This window comes from Pipistrellus hanaki (genome assembly GCF_964339955.1).
Source record: "Pipistrellus hanaki genome assembly, chromosome: 10".
Classification (NCBI taxonomy): domain Eukaryota; kingdom Metazoa; phylum Chordata; class Mammalia; order Chiroptera; family Vespertilionidae; genus Pipistrellus; species Pipistrellus hanaki.
This window is the reverse complement of record NC_140512.1, coordinates 11718274-11733886: the sequence shown is the minus strand read 5'-3', so window position 1 is coordinate 11733886 and position 15613 is coordinate 11718274. Positions and strand designations below refer to the sequence as shown.

The window sequence follows — 15613 nt, the reverse complement described above, 5'->3', positions numbered from 1 at the left end:
ACTGCTAGTTCATATCAGTGTGTGAACGAGGTGAAGAGCAAGAAACAAAAGAAAAATTTTTTTTTCATTTTTTTATTAAGGGATTATATGTGTGCATATCTTACCATTGCCCCCCCCTCACTCCCATGCATGCCCCCACCCCCCAGAGTTTTGCGTCCATTGGTTATGCTTATATACATGCACACAAGTCTTTCGGATGATCTCTTATCTCCCCCACCTCTCCCTAATCTTCCCGCTGTAATTTGACATTCTGTTTGATGCCTTACTGTCTCTGTATCTTCAAAAGAAAAAAAAAAAATTTTTAATATATATTTTATTGATTTTTTACAGAGAGGAAGGGAGAGGGAGAAGGATAGAGAGTTAGAAACATCCATGAGAAAGAAACATCCATCAGCTGCCTCCTGCACACCCCCTACTGGGGATGTGCCCACAACCAAGGTACATGCCCTTGACCTGAATCGAACCTGGGACCTTTCAGTCTGCAGGCCGACGCTCTATCCACTGAGCCAAACAGGTTTTGGCTCAAAAGGAAATCTGAGTCTATAACTCTCCCATTTGAAGGACTCATTGTTGGAGGCAGTGCCTTAAACATATTCTTTCACCTGGAACCCTATTCCAGAATCACTGGAAGGCAGGATCCTTTAGGGAACCCGTGGCTCCTCCCTGGCAATGGCGTTTACCACCCGTGGTGGTTTGGTCTTAGGAGCAGACATGGCGAGAAAAGGCTGGAACAAATCCTCCTGGTGTCTCAGTCAGGAAAGAAAGTGCTTGACTTTACCTAGAAATCTACATTTATACCCTTTTAAGGTTAAGTCCCATCTATTATTACAATGCTATGTCTTGTTCAACTCCAGACTGGGATCAAATTATATCTTTTCAACTTAATTAAAAAGATGAATTTAGAAGCCAGTGTGTAACTAACTGTTCATGGTTTAAAATCTACTAAACAGCCAAGACCAGTTTGGCTCAATGGATAGAGCGTCGGCTTGGGGACTGAAGGGACCCGGGTTCGATTCCGGTCAAGGGCATGTACCTTGGTTGTGGGCATATCCCCAGTAGGGGGTGTGCAAGAGGCAGCTGATCGATGACTCTCTCTCATCGATGTTTCTAGCTCTCTATCTCTCTCCCTTCCTCTCTGTACAAAATCAATTTTTAAAAAATTTTTTAATTAAAAAATTTTTTAAAAAGTTTTATAAAATCTACTAAACACCAAGCTTGATTTGGAAACACAAGGAAATTCTAGACAGAATTTCTGCCGTCCTCATAGTTTAGCAGAAGCAGGTATATTTTCAAGTGTCTTGTTTCCTGTGAGTGGCGTGGGCTGTTGTTGCGAAGCCATCTGTCCGCGTTCACCACCAACAAAAATGCTGTCTCTAACCTTGGCTCGTTCCTACCCAGACTCCTCTCCAGTAAAACCGCTTGATGCCTTGGAGGAATCAGAGTGTGAACCTGGCCTTTGCTCAGTGCCTTCTAACAGGTTTAAGACCAAACCTGGGTCACAGTTAAATTTGTTTGCCTTCAGAGTTGGCCAGAGAAGTCTCAATATTCCCAGGACTGGTTAACTTCCAATGTATTACAAATGAGTTTTCTCTTCACAGTATTTATGGTTGATTTTGTGGATGTCATTCTAAATTCCAACAATATAGCATGTTGACTACATAATAACAGTCTATAGCAGTACTACATCCAATAAATAATATACTAAGTAAAATTAAAATTTTTTGAAGCTTGAAAAATGTTTCATTTCCTAAGCATCTAAACTGCCCTCACTGCCAAAACCGGTTTGACTCAGTGGATAGAGTGTTGGCCTTCGGACTGAAAGGTCCTGGGTTCAATTCCGGTCAAGGGCATGTATCTTGGTTGTGGGCACATCCCCAGTAGGGGGTGTGCAAGAGGCAGCTGATGGATGTTTCTTTCTCATTGATATTTCTAACTCTCTATCCCTCTCTCTTCCTCTCTGTAAAAAATCAATAAAATATATTAAAAAAAACAAAAAAACAAAAAAAAACCACCTGCCCTCAGTGCCTTCTTCCACTGGCAGAGGTGCCGCTCATTATCCAAGCCTTTGCTGGTTCCCAGCTCTCACAAGCATGCATTTAGGTGTAAAACCGCTGCAACAAGTTGGCATGACTTACCAGTCAGATGCAGTAAAGAGAAGTTCTTAGGGTTAAGCCAGAAGTCAAAAAATGTTCACAGGTGACCACAAGTATGTAAGAAAAATAATTCCACAGCCTCGGAGAATTCCTAAGTTTCAAGGACCTAGCTCCTGCTCACTGTTTCCCTCTAGTGGTAAGTCTTTGAGTGAGATTTGAGGAGCTCGTGGGTCTGCGAGACTTTCAGCTTAGTTATTTGCCTCCTGGTCACTTTGATTTGGGAAAATATTTTTCACTCATGAAAGTGACTTCTTAAATGTATTTAATAAATTGAAAGTGCCTTTGGTTAGTTTGCGGAATTTTCTTGAAAGAGCACAAATCCTAAAATGTAAATATTACGTTATGTAATTGTTAAGGTGCATCTGTTACCAGGCGGAGTCTGGGCCTGGAGTGGGTCTGCCTCGGGCCCACTGTCAGTGTGTGGGTTCTTGACTTCGTGTAGACGAGATTTCCCAGCACGAGTCCAGGTGATGTAGAGAGTATGTTTATAAAGCTGGGGACAGTGAAACAAAGGAAGGGCTTAAGATAGAAAAAGCGATGGGAGAGAGCCTAGGCTGGGCTGCTTTGGCTCTCTAAGAAATAAAAGCCACAGTTAAAGAAATGAGCTCACTGGGAAGTCAGAGAAAAAGGGGGCCTTAAAGACAGGTTCGGGGGGTAAGCCCAGACAAGTTGCCACTGCCCACTGCTCCCCTAGTTGCAAGTATCCTGGGATCCCTGAGAGTTTAAGAGAAAAACAGCAGAGATACAAGGTGTGGGTGTGCTTTAGTGAGCGCAAACAGTGAGTCCTTTGTCTTGAGGCTTTTTATATTTTTTGGCTGGATGGAATTCCAATGGGAGTCTCAGGGGAGGATCTTAACAGAATATTTATTAGCGTTTCAGGTGTGTCCTTTAAAAAGTTAATTAATTGCCGAAACTGGTCTGGCTCAGCGGTAGAGCATCGGTCTGCAGACTGAAAGGTCCCAGGTTCGATTCCGGTCAAGGGCATGTACCTTGGTTGCGGGCACATCCCCAGTAGGGGGTGTGCAAGAGGCAGCTGATCGATGTTTCTCTCTCATCGACATCTCTAGCTCTCTATCTCTCTCCCTTTCTCTCTGTAAAAAATCAATAAAATATATTTATTTAATAAATAAATAAATAAAAAGTTAACCAATCAAAATGTGTGTATAGAGCCCTGGCCAGGGTGGCTCTGTGGGTTGGAACATCATCCTGCACTCCAAAAGGGGGCCAGTTCAATTCCCGATCCATGTTCTCTCCCCCTTCCTCTCTCTAAAATTAACTTCTTTAAAAAAAAAAAAAATGGGCATATATTGCTGAAACCGGTTTGGCTCAGTGGATAGAGCGTCGGCCTGCAGACTAAAAGGTCCCAGGCTCGATTCCAGTCAAGGGCATGTACCTTGGTTGCAGGCACATCCCCAGTACGGGGTGTGCAAGAGGCAGATGATCGATGATGCTCTTTCATCGATGTTTCTAATTCTCTATCCCTCTCTCTTCCTCTCTGTAAAAAATTAATAATATATATATATTTATTTTTTTAATGGGAAAATAGAGGGATCAGGGGTTAATTTTTGTTAGTTTAATTTTAAAGAATGTCATCAATTGAAGAAGGATCAGGACCTAGGACCTGATGTCCCAGGATGGTCTGGAATGGGAAAACCATTTGTTCCTAAGTGTCCTTGGTTAGGGAATAGAAAACCTTGTGATTCCTTAGCTGACTGTAAATTGCTCAAATACCATAGTTTGGCCTTATTTAATTATTTTGGGGGTATCACGTTATTATTTAATTATTTTGTCTCGGTTTTCCTTATTCCACTTCTCTATGACCTTCCCTAGCTTCTTACTATCCTGCCTCACACCTATTGAAATCCAAATTTCAGTTTCTGCCACATTAAAAGGTCAAAAATGGCATCCTGATCTTGTTACCTTTTTTTAAGGTAAATAATAGGATTTAAACATTTATTCTCAATAAGGCAAATATTAGTCATCTTAACCATGTTCGTTTTGCTCACAAAGCACCTGATCAGTGTGTCACACAGACAAAAACTTGGCTTTTCATAGCACCAGGTCTTCAGAGAGGATCTCCTCTGTGTGTGTATACATCTGTCAGGGCTGCCAGTACAAAGGACCACACACTGAGTGGCTTCAGCTACAGAAATGTAGCTGATACGCAAAGTGTCCCCTTGGGAGTTCAACCGAACGGCAGTTTGACCACTTACTATGACATGTGCTGACCACCAGGGGGCAGTGCGAAATGAAGGAAGGCCCCAGATGGCAGCCGCTAGGAATCCTACCTGTGCATGAATTTTGTGCACCAGGCCTCTAGTATGTGTGTGTATATGTGTGTGTTTGAGTGTGTGTGTGTGTGTGTGTGTATGCTTTAGAGCAGTGTTTTCCAAACTTCTCTCATGATGAGAATCACCTGGTGGAGTTGTTAAAATACAGATTCCTGAATCCCAACTAAGTTTACCATTTTACCTATATGTTCCCAAAAATTCTAGTTTAGCACTTCTTAGTTGGGATTCGGGAATCTGTATTTTAACAGCTCCACCAGGTGATTCTCATCATGAGAGAAGTTTGGGAAACACTGCTTTAGAGCATTGGTGGTGCGGGGTGGGGGGTGCGGGGGGGGGGAGATTGAATGATTTCTGATTCCTCAGGGCCTCATCTGGTTTGAGGATGTCTGTATTTCTGGGGAGAATGTCCTGAAATGAGTGTCACTCAAAGGGGCCTAAGAAAAGGGCAGCCCTCCCTGGAGGCAGGGTGGGGGGCAGAGCAGTCCCATACCCTGAGGAGAAGAGGGAGGAGAATCCTCCGTGCCAAGACCTAGAGCTTGGGCTCCTGGGCCTCACCTCACTCCTTCCCAGGCTCCCTGGACACCCTGCTCCCCGCCCCGCCCCGCCTGGGTGAGCGCCGGTCAGGATCACGGACAAAGGGCAGCGGAAGGGTGGGAGGGAAGGAGAGGCCCTGGCGGGGGTACTGCCCCGGAGGCCAGTCCTAACGGGGTGGGCGGAGCTGGGGACTGGAGAAAGCCCCGTAGTGGGAGGGGGAGGAGATGGAGGGAGGGAGGGAGGGAGGGCGAGAGGCGGGCCAAGGGTTCTGGGAAAAGGCTGACAGCTCCGGAGTCACCGCGGCGGCAAGTTAGAACAGACTCCGCCGAGCACCAAAAAGGAGGTGAGGAGGGAGAGCGGGCTGGGGCAGCTGATGAAGGAGGGTGCGAGACAGGGGTGGAGAGGAGAGGGGCAGGAAGAGGGAATCCTCCAAGGGCCAAGCTTGTCAACTTGTCCGGAGCCCTTGCTTTGAGGAACAGCTGAGGCTGAGGGCGGGGTGATGTGGGAGGCTCAGAAAAAAGACCAGGGAGGGTCAGTCTGAAGAAAGCCAAGGGGGGCCAGGCCAGACCCCCTTCTCGGCTTAGGGGCGGGGCCCATGGCCACCGCCAGCCCCAGTGCAGGGAGGGGTGAGCATCCTCCTGGGTCCCACCCTGGTTTTGGCTCTCCAAGTGTTTACATCCTTCCAGAAATGTTCGGCCTCCTTTCTGAGCCCTCTTCCCCTGCAGTTATATATGCGGAGTCTGGGACCTGGGAGCCAGTAGACCCAGGGTGGGGAGAGAAAGCTGAGGGGCTCTAGGGGCACCTAGGGCAGTGGGAACAGAGAACTGGCAGGAACCGGGGGGGGGGGGGGGGGGGGGAGCAACAGGAGTATTTTCCTGGCTGTTGGCCTAGGACAAAAGCCTACTCAGCATCTACCCAGGACAGGGCCAAACCCAGGCTGAGCTGGATCCAAGGAACAGTGGCAGGCAGGGCAGGGGAATACCAGGGTAATCCAGGCAAAGGGCCACATCCTGTCCTGTCCCTCTACCTTTGCCCTCTGCGAGGCATGCCCCCCTCCCTGACCCCCCATGCAGGGCCAGGGGGTGGTGGCTCTCTGGCTGGTATGAGGAGCTGAGAGCATGCCCTTTGCAGGACCAGGTGACTGAGGCGAAGCCATGTGGCAGCTGCTGATGCTGCTGGCCCTGTGGCTGGGCACAGTGGGCTTGGGCAGGGCCGAGCTCACAACAGCCCAGCAGCAGGGCCTGCAGGTGGCCCTGGAGGACTTCCATAAGCACCCGCGTGTGCAGTGGGCCTTCCAGAAGACCAGTGTGGACACTGCCATGGACAAGGTTAGCAGCACGGCCCCTGGGAGGAAGGGGGTTAGGGCCTCACCCCAAGAGACCCAGGTGCTAAAATGCTTGGGTTCTGTAAGCACCCAGCTCCCTGGAGAAAGGCCAGCCACCAGCTGGGTGGGTCGTGCTGTTTCACTGTGGGGAGAAGGGACGGGTCACATTCCAGGAATTGCTCTGCTTGCTCAACTGGCTGCTGGCCTTCCTCTGTCTGTCTGTCTGTCTGTCGGCAGCCCTCCCCGGCGGGGACCTTTGTGAGGCTGGAATTTACGCTCCAGCAGACAGGCTGCGGGAAGAAGGACTGGAAGAGAACTGAGTGCAAGGTCAAGCCCAATGGGGTGAGTGGAGATGTGCACACGTGTGTGCACACGTGTGTGACAGGGCACTTGCTCGGGTGCAGGTGTATGTAGTTGGGTTTAGTTGGAGGTCCAGCTAGAAGCCTGAGGTTGGTGACCCCTCTGTGGAGCCTGTGGCTATGACACTGGGGTGGCCTGGGCCTGAGGAAGCAGGAGGGGGAGGTAGACTGGCATGGAGGGCGATTTCATCCGAGTTCCTCTCCCCAGCTTCAGATCACTGGCAGAAGCCCAGGGTGTGGGTTGGTCTGGCCCCAGAGCTGGGGAATTCCGTCTTCTGTGAATCTTCAAGCTGAGACGGCCCAGCTGAGTCTGATCCATGACAGGGCTTGACTGTAATCAACCATCTTGGGGGCAAAACCTGCTATTGGGGAATCCCTGGGCTGGGAATGCAAGCATCCTGCTTCTAGACTCAGCTCTGCCAAGCACCAACCCTGTGGCTTTGCAACTCTGAACTGAAGGCCTCAGCTCCACCATCTGGTAAAGGAGGGGGCAGGTTATACCAGGCATCTGTGCCAGAATCCTTGTCTTCAAATAAAACCTTACAAGAAAATCCAAATAAATATAATAGATGGCAGCAGAGTGGGTCTGGCAAGAGTCACTTGGGGAGGATTCCTGCCTACATCCGCCAAAGTCCCGTAGTTTTGAAAATTGCAGGATGGTTAGACTTCTGACATTTGCAACCCAAGGGTGGACTGCGCCTGAAACCAGCTGGTCTGCGGGACTCTTGCCCCTTTGCTCTGGGGCCTGCGGGGGAAAGGACCCCATTGCAGGCAGCCCCCGGCCTCCACCCTCATGAGGCCACAGGCCGTCCCTCACCCCTTTCTTCTCCTTGCCCCTCTCCCCAGAGGAAGCGGAAATGCCTGGCCTGCATCAAGCTGAGCCCTGAGTTTAAAGTCCTGGAGCGGATGGTCCACTGCCCCACAGAGATGCAGTCTCGACAGGTAAGAGTGGGCAGAGGAAGAAGCAGAGAGGTTGGGGTGGCTGGGCCTGTGGGGGAGGTTGAGAGGCAGAAGTCTGGATGGAGTCAGGACAGGGAGTGGAGGGGTGGAGCGGGGTGAGGAAGGATGAGAAGGATGAAGAGGAGCGAGGACGAGAAGAGAAGAAAGGTGAGGAACGTCAAGGAGAATGGGGAAGGGGGGGAGGAAGATGAGGGGGTATGCCTTAGGTGGACTGGACAGAGGCAGACAGCCCTGCTGGTCACTGCTCCTGGGCCTGAGCTATGCTGGCCCTGGCAGGGACCCACGGAGCAACAGGAGGCCCAGTGCAGCAGGATCGAGCAGGGGCGCGAAGGAAGATACTACTTCCCGGGACAATTTGCCTTTCTCCAACATCCCGGCTCCGGCTGAGGCCCTGACTGGTAGGCAGCCAGGAGGGTGGGAGGACAGTGGAGCAGGGACACCCTGGGTGGGGGCTGGGTGGAAGAGAGGGCTGGCGCTGGTGCTGGGCTGCAGGAGGAAGGAAGGAAGGAACTCCTTAAGCTGGGACCAGCACCAAAACAGCCTTCCTCAAACCCAGATGTTGTTTTGCTTTCCTGTAGAATCCAGTCTTGTCTTCTGGACAGCTGTGGAATGTAACAAGTGAGTCAGCACTCCCCTGTGCCCAGGGAAAAACATCTGATGAACCCCAAATCAATAAAAATGTCCTCACAGCTGTGTTCTCTCCTCCACTTGCTTTGTGCACTCTTCTCTCCTCCGCTGAGTGGTAGGGGTGGTGAGTGAGGAGAGGCAGAACACCCAGAATGGGGGAGGGGCTTGTGTGTGCTCCTCCTTCCCACAGGAGCCCAGAGGCGGCAGGGATCATCTTCCAGGAACTCATGCCCAAGTGAAATGACAGGCATTGATGCAACAGAATTAAAACAAATATTTAATAGGGTTTAGAATGGGCAGTGGAGGCTGCCTGGAGACACAGGACTGGTGGGGCAGGGCAGAGGGTCATGTGGGTAGGCAAATCTGGGAAGGGGTAAATGCCAGCTTCCATGCTCTGTGCTCTGCTCATACCTATTTCCAGGACCAGTGCAATGGGGGGCACTCCATCCCTTCCTTTGCCACCTTTAACCTTTAAAGCAACAGCTTTCTTCCACCAGTGTAAGGCTGAGCAGCCAGGAGTGGCAACCAGGGGCCGGCAGCCTCCTCCCCAGGCGTATGGCAGAGGTGGCAAGACAGCCACGAGATGCCAGCTGCTAACGGAGGGTCCTCCCACCTGCTTGAAGCACTGGGGAAGTACTTCCCCGAAGAACATGGAGATTTTCTTGAGGTAGGAGTGGGAAGGGGGGGTCTGCTCTTAGGAACAGGGATAAATAAATAGCCCAGTTTGCAGGGACAGTAACCAGCGTGATGAAACAATGAAGACAAGAGCAGAGGCAGGAGGGGAGATGTGGGCAGCTAACTCACACTGTGCCAACCCCATGGCCTTGTGCCACGCTGTCCAGGGCCATGGGGCACACTTAGAAGACAAAGGATGAGGTGGTACCCGCAGGACTGAGTGCCTGCTCGGCCCGGGCCAGGCAGTCACCGGCCTGGCGGTCCAGGTCTCTGCACTCCTGCACGGTGTCCTGGAACTGCCGGCAGGCCTCCTCCAGGATGGAACTGCTCCGGGGTGGCCAGGACTCCCAGTACCCTGGCTCCACCCAGGGCTGGGCCTCCGTGATGCAGGGGCCTGGGCTGGAGCTGGGCTGCAAGGAGCAGTCCAGGTCCCGACACAGCTGGTAAAACTCACTGCCACGCCCGCTCACACGCTCACTATCTATGACCTTCAGGCCTGGCAGCAGCTCTCGGACCACCGCCCAGTAGGAGGGACTGGCACAGAGAGGGTTGCTGAGCCGGGCCAAAGGGTCCCGGAGCCGCAGGTACTCCAGGCCCCGGAGCCCCGCCAGACACTGCAGCTGGCTCGGGGTGGCCAGCAGGTTGCCTGCAACATTGAGACTCTGCAGGTTCTCGCAGGCGGCCAGTGGCTCCAGGCCTGTCAGCCGATTGTTGGCAACATTGAGGACTGCCAGCTGGCGCAAGGAGGCCAGGGGGCCCAGGTGGGTGAGCGCGTTGCCAGAAAGGTCCAGCCACTCGAGAGCCAGGCACTCGCCCAGACAGCCGAGGTCCACCAGCCCCAAGCCCCGTAGCTTCAGCAGCAGGATGGACTCCAGGGCAAACTCGCCTGAGCAAGACTTGAGCATCTGGGAGGTGATGCGCACCCCTTCGGCCTCTCCTGGCTTCTCACCCTGAGGCTCCATCAGTCCAAGTCAGTCCAGGGGGTCTAGGCCTTGACAATCTGGGGGTCAGCTGGCTGTTCACTAAGGAAAGATAGTTAAACATTAAGCAGAACTCTCCTAAACACCCCTGTGACCCTGGAGCAGGTGACAGCATCAAGTGCCACCCACCCTCTGCTACCAGAGCCAGAAACCCCGGTGACCCAACAAGACCAAGACGCCGGAGTACCACCGGCCCCCTGAGGGAGGTGGGCCGGGTCCAGACCTTACTAAGAAGACCCGACTCAGCTGGTGAGCCATGCTGGCCGGCTTGCAGGCCCAGTGTTACCAATTCTCCCCATTTTCCACATCTGCACCGAATAGCAAAATCTCATAATGTTATTTTTCCCATAACCACTCATGACCTCTCGTTATTAGTTTTGAGATGATTCTTTTTACCCATTTAAGTATATTTTTTTTAATAGATAATGGTCACCACCATCACCAGTCTCCTTTGTTCCCTCCCCGGGAGAGCCTTGCATTTGTGAACATAGACAGGAGCACCGGGGCCTGGCTTTATTCACTCAAAAATGTTCCTGATGTCAGAGTGCAGAATCTTGGAGGGAAGGAGGGGGAGGGCAGGTGGGTGGGAGGTAATCAACCAAGGACCTTGTATGCCTATGTGCATGACCCATGGACACAAGGGGCGGTGAGGACTTGGGGGTGTAGAAGGCAGACTGGAGGGACTCAATAGGGGGGGAAGAAGAGGGACCTATATAATACTTTCAACAATAAAGAATTAAAAGAAAAATAATTTTTAAAATGTTCCTGTTGCACCTTTTTAAAATGTAAATTCAAAATGGTTTCTAGATTATGATGGCCAATTTGTAACCTTTGGTCCTTCAGAGGACCAGCCTTCAGTCCCAGACACAAAACTAAGGTAGGAGGAAGAAAGGGATGGTAAGCCTGGGATGAGAGGCAACCCTGCCAGACCTCCACTTTCCCTCCTCCACTCCCCGCCACTGCTCTCCAAATACACTCACCACCCGCCCAAACTAGTTTTTTACTCTGGTGTCCACAGAACAGCATCCATCACTGTTCCAGCTGCAAACATGACGTCATTTCCAAAGAAAGCAAGGGGGCTGGAGAGGTGGGGACCATCCTGGAGGGAGGGGCAGGGTGGCACCAAAGTTGGCTCCAGAAAGGCAGGGCAGGGGCGTTTCAGGTCCTCAGTGGCCGAGGGACAGCAGCAGCCCAGGTGCCGGTGCAGAACAAGCATGAGGGAGGAGGCCGTGGGGAGGGTCCTGCCGCCCACAGAGGGGTCAAGGTTCCAGCAGAGAAAACAAGAAGGGAACTCTGCTCCAAATGGCAGTCTCCCAACTCTGCAGACTTTGGTCAGGCCCAGGCTATGCAAAGTGATGCCTGCAAAGAACTATGGAACCATTCACTCCTGCTGACAAAACCTGGGCCTCCGCAGAGTGTTGGCAGTCCCAAGTCTGCATTTCCATCATCAAGGCCACTTTATATTTCCCCCTCTCCAAGGAAACCAGGCTCAGAGCTCCTTCCATACCTCTGCCAGGTAGCTGGGAAGGCTACTAACAGCGCTTACCCTCCCAGTCCCCTGAGAAGGGGGTCCCTGCACCTCTATCTAGCTTTCCTCTGGTCTGCAACTCCCCAGCAAGTTCTCGTTTTGACCTCATTTCTTTCCAAAAGTGACTGGAGGCATCTACTAAGAAGTCAGATTCACCCTACACAACGTGTAGAGGATCTGCTGGGTTTTGTCAGCAGGCAGCGGGGTAGTCCCTTGTGCCTCTGATTAAAACTGCTCTGGCCCAGAGCCTGCCATAAACGCACTAGTGAGACAGGACCTCACTGAGGGCAGTGGAGCGATGCAGAGGGACGAGGGTCTAGAACAGTAAAAAAACATGCATGGGTCTGGTCAGGTGACTGGATGCAGGGACTTCCTTCTCAAACACTCGGGACACAGAAGATGCAACAGGCTAGGGGGCAAGACCTTGTTTGAGGTGAGCATGTGGCACTGAGACATTTGATGCTCAAGCTGAAGGCATGACCTACACAGGTGCCTGGTGAGAGCGTGTGGCACAGCAGGCCAGGCTTTTGGGACACAGACCTCTTCCATTATCTGTAGGCCTCTGCAGGAATTTCCATATCCTCCCCGATTCTCCCCAGACACACATTAAAGGTGAAAGTGGTCACTATTCATGTGGTATAGACTGGAAAGGTCAAGGGCAGAAGTCAGAACATCAACCTTTATGAGGCTGAATGAGGATATGGCTGAGCAGCCAGAGGGAGAAATCGTAACTTTCAAGGTGAGGATGACCAACACTGTTCAGACACCACACTGGCCTCGGGGGGCATTCTCAGACAGCGGTGAGCCACAGCAGCCTGTGATGGTGAGGGCACCAGGGATGGCAGGGTTGCCTCTGCAGGTGACAAGCCCACTGAAGAGGCTCCTGTGAGACTCGGCCCAGGGAGGATTGTGGGCAATGCCATACTGAGAGGCTCCTTCCAGCGGGAAGAGGCTCAGAAGGAGTAAGAGGCAATGGCCTCATGCCCATCATGCAAGAACTCAGTCACCGCCAGCCACATCACATGGCTGAATCCCCCTGGAGGTGGACACTGTGGAGGGGCTAAATAACGGTAGAATGAGATGCAAGACACTATCCTAGTCCCAGAAAAAAATCCTCGAGGATGTCAGAATCGGAGGGGGCTTACCTCAGTTCTTATTTTATGATTGAAGAAACAGAAACCCAGAGTGGTAATGTGATGGTCAGAGGAGAGCGGGAGACTAGAGCGCGCACTGGGCCTCCAGAAGCCATCTGCAGGCTTCCTCACTACTGGGAGCACAGAACCAGATACTGCAACGAGGCCTGCAAGTGCCCTGCCCTCACTGATGATGGTAGCGAAAAGGAAAGATGCTTGTTAGGGACTGGGTAAACGTACACAGCAGGGTGAATGATGGACACGGGCCGCTGTGCTGTACACTCTGGCCTCCCCTGGCGTGTTTTGGGCACCGGGCAGGAGAGGCCCAGGCCGGCCTAGGAGGGGGGCAAGCTGCCTCCGCCCCTCGCCCCGCCTCAGCGTCCACTTCGTTGAGGGGGGACCACAACGTCCTAACCCCGGCTTACCTAGGGCCAGGGGCTCGGGACTTGGCCAGCCGCCCTCAAAGACCAGGCTGGTGAAGCTGGGAGGCCCGGCGCAGCTCCAGCGGCCAGTAGCGAGGAGCCGCCCCCCTCGCCCACCACCCGGGCAGCCGCAGAAGCCACCGGAAGGGCCCGGCAGAGCCTAAGGACACTTAGCTTCCGGGACGCGCAAAGGGCTACTTCCGGGAGCGATGGCCGGCTCCCTCCCCCGCCCGCGGTGGGTAGTTTTCCCTGCTGACGGCCAGCACGTAGTGCGCAGGCGCAGGCGACCCCGCGGCCGGAAGCGAAGAGGGTGCACCGCCTCCTCGCCGGAAGTCACGCCCTGCTCTCACGGTTACCCAGATTCCTCCCAACTCGTTCAGCTCCGCTAGTTATTGTTGTGGCCCTGAAGGACGCAGTCAGAGCGTTCCTGGCTGATGGAGACCGAGTCTTCCTCCTCACTAACCGACCCCCACGGCTCCTTCCGCTCGGGCTCTGCGCGGGAGGCTGCCCGAGTGCGGACCTGGCTCTGCGCACGCGCAGGCAGAAGTGGCCCACACGTGGGGTTTCTTCCGAGCCTGAGGGCTCAGCCAGCCTCTCAGCCAACCCACCCAGAGTGTCTGGGGACAAGTTCCCGCTGAGCGGTGACGCCCTAGAGGCTGGAAGCTCGTCCGGCACCTCCCCACTAGGAACCATCTAGCGGCCGTTTTGGCTGGGCAGAGAGTGCTGCTCTCTCCCACGTCGGTCCCACCTGGGCACAGAAGTGCCCAACTCACTGATGAACAAAAACAGATCCAGAGAAAGAGAAGCAGCGATCAGACTCTCAAACCTCAGAGGGAAAATAGGGGAAGGTGGGGGTAGGGGAAGAGATCAACCAAAGGACTTGTATGCATGCATATGTGCCTAGCCAGTGGCCATGGTCAACAAGGGGGTGGGGGCATATTTAGGGAGGGGTTTGGGATGGGAATGGGGGGATAAGGACAATTATGTGAGACCATAATCAATCAAATACATTAATTAATTTTAAAAAATTAGTGTCCAGCTCTTGTCTCGCAGCCACGCAAAACTTCTTTCCACCTGCAGAGTCAGACAACTTCAGGGGCTGCGGCTAGGGCACTGTGGGTCTCAGGGCAGTCTTGGGGGTGGGGGTAGGTTTGTTCTGTCTCCCTGCAGCTCTCCTCTGATCTCAGGCAAATCGACTCCATGTCCAATTCTTCAGCTTGAGCTCAAACTAGGACCCCTGCAACAAAAGTATTCATCCTGACACTTTATCAAAGCTATCTTAAATCTTATTTGATTCTGTCCAATGCCTCAGAGATGGAGGTATTGATTTCTCTGTTATACAGATAAGGACACAAGTTTAGTCACACAGCATGTTAAAGTAGGAGATGGCAGGAGCCACAAATATTTTAAAGTTGTATTGATACGTATATAATAGTCTCAGAGCTGGTCTCTGCAGTGTTAATCCAGAGGCACTCTAGAACCAGGGGTGATTTAATTGCAAGACTAGGAGACACTGGGGGAGAAGAAACATATAAAAGATACAACAATTCAGTAAGGTATCTGGATTTAATATTAATATATAGAAATCAAAATCTTCCATATGTGCAAACAACCATTTAGAAATAGAAAGGAAGATTACATTTTACTAGCAATAAAAAAATTAAACTATGGGAAAAGCTTAATAAGAAATGTACAATATCAACATAAAAAAAACACCACAAGAAAGTTTAGACATCATTAATGCTACACACACACACACACACACCAAAAATAATAATAATAATAATAATAATAATAAATAAACCTGAACAAATAAAAAAGCATATCAGCCCTAACTGGTTTGGCTTAGTGGATAGAGAGTAGGCCTGAGGGCTGACGGGTCCCCAGTCCCAATTTGGTCAAGGGTACGTGCTCGGATTGCATGTTGAAGCTTAGAAAGATTAAGTAACTTTCACTCAACTATAATCAGTAGAGCTAGGTGGGCCCAATTCTCAGTTCTGCACTCTCAACCTTAAAGATGAGCTGAGCTGCTCAAATAGCCTGAGCTCCGGAGGCTGGGCACAAAGACTGAAGAGACATGCTATATACGTTTGCCGAATCAGTTCCTGTGAACCAGGAGCACGGCTGTTGCAGCTGGTATCACAACCGATCAAGGTTGCAGCCTCTGCAGTGATCCATCCGGTCTGGCACCCCGGCTGCGGAGACACAGAATGGGCAGGTAAAGAAAACCACCATCCCCATGTCTCCCGGGTCTTTGTCAGTAGGGAGGAAAAGCTGTGCTGCCATCATGGCCCTTAATTCCACCCTGAGAAATGCCACTGCCTGATTCCAAAACTCTGATCCCTGGAACTGTGCCAGCCTGGTAACCATCAGGAGCACTTATTAAAAGTCTGGGAGTCTTGCTCCATGCCTGGAGATTCTGTTGTAATGTATCTGGTCCAGTATACTATGGGTTTGTTTTGTTCTGAGTGATCCTTATGCAGATTTGTTAATACGCAGTGTGGTCACATCAGTTTTCCTCACTCTTCTGATGGTGGTGATCAAGTGACTTTGTTCTTGGAAACTCCAAAATTGTAAACAAAGGTCACTTCCAGGCGATTGAGGAGCAACCATAACCACCCCCATGG

General features: G+C 51.6%; 2 protein-coding genes across 4 annotated transcripts; one reads left to right on the top strand and one right to left on the bottom strand.

The window, feature by feature from the left end:
• The first annotated feature begins 5042 nt into the window (after window positions 1–5042).
• RARRES2 (retinoic acid receptor responder 2) lies at window positions 5043–8310 on the top strand. 2 transcript variants are annotated; one of them, XM_084897721.1, is made up of 6 exons: window positions 5043–5321; window positions 6110–6306; window positions 6540–6644; window positions 7508–7603; window positions 7898–8019; window positions 8200–8310. In XM_084897721.1, the coding sequence occupies exons 2-5, from the start codon at window positions 6133–6135 to the stop codon at window positions 8006–8008; spliced, it is 486 nt and encodes a 161-aa protein (XP_084753847.1). In that variant the 5' UTR covers window positions 5043–5321; window positions 6110–6132; the 3' UTR covers window positions 8009–8019; window positions 8200–8310. The 2 variants fall into 2 exon arrangements, with proteins under 2 accessions (XP_084753847.1, XP_084753848.1); XM_084897722.1 differs by lacking the exon at window positions 5043–5321 and adding an exon at window positions 5905–5964.
• A 204-nt stretch (window positions 8311–8514) lies between these two features.
• Window positions 8515–13240, bottom strand: LRRC61 (leucine rich repeat containing 61). Of its 2 annotated transcripts, none has more exons than XM_084897720.1 (2): window positions 12577–13240; window positions 8515–9945 (listed from the first exon to the last, which is right to left on the bottom strand). In XM_084897720.1, exon 2 carries the CDS (start codon window positions 9883–9885, stop codon window positions 9106–9108), a length of 780 nt encoding a protein of 259 aa, XP_084753846.1. In that variant the 5' UTR covers window positions 9886–9945; window positions 12577–13240; the 3' UTR covers window positions 8515–9105. The 2 variants fall into 2 exon arrangements, with proteins under 2 accessions (XP_084753846.1, XP_084753845.1); XM_084897719.1 differs by having other exon boundaries at window positions 12990–13167.
• Window positions 13241–15613: the final 2373 nt, after the last annotated feature.

What these genes read in the sequence shown, in the direction of transcription:
- LRRC61 (XM_084897720.1), bottom strand. Translation starts at nt 9,885, where the DNA reads ATGGAGCCTCAGGGTGAGAAGCCAGGAGAGGCCGAAGGGGTGCGCATC.
- RARRES2 (XM_084897721.1), top strand. Translation starts at nt 6,133, where the DNA reads ATGTGGCAGCTGCTGATGCTGCTGGCCCTGTGGCTGGGCACAGTGGGC. An exon ending in TGGACACTGCCATGGACAAG is followed by an intron (nt 6,307 to 6,539) that starts GTTAGCAGCACG and finishes GTCTGTCGGCAG; the next exon opens with CCCTCCCCGGCGGGGACCTT. An exon ending in GCAAGGTCAAGCCCAATGGG is followed by an intron (nt 6,645 to 7,507) that starts GTGAGTGGAGAT and finishes CCCTCTCCCCAG; the next exon opens with AGGAAGCGGAAATGCCTGGC.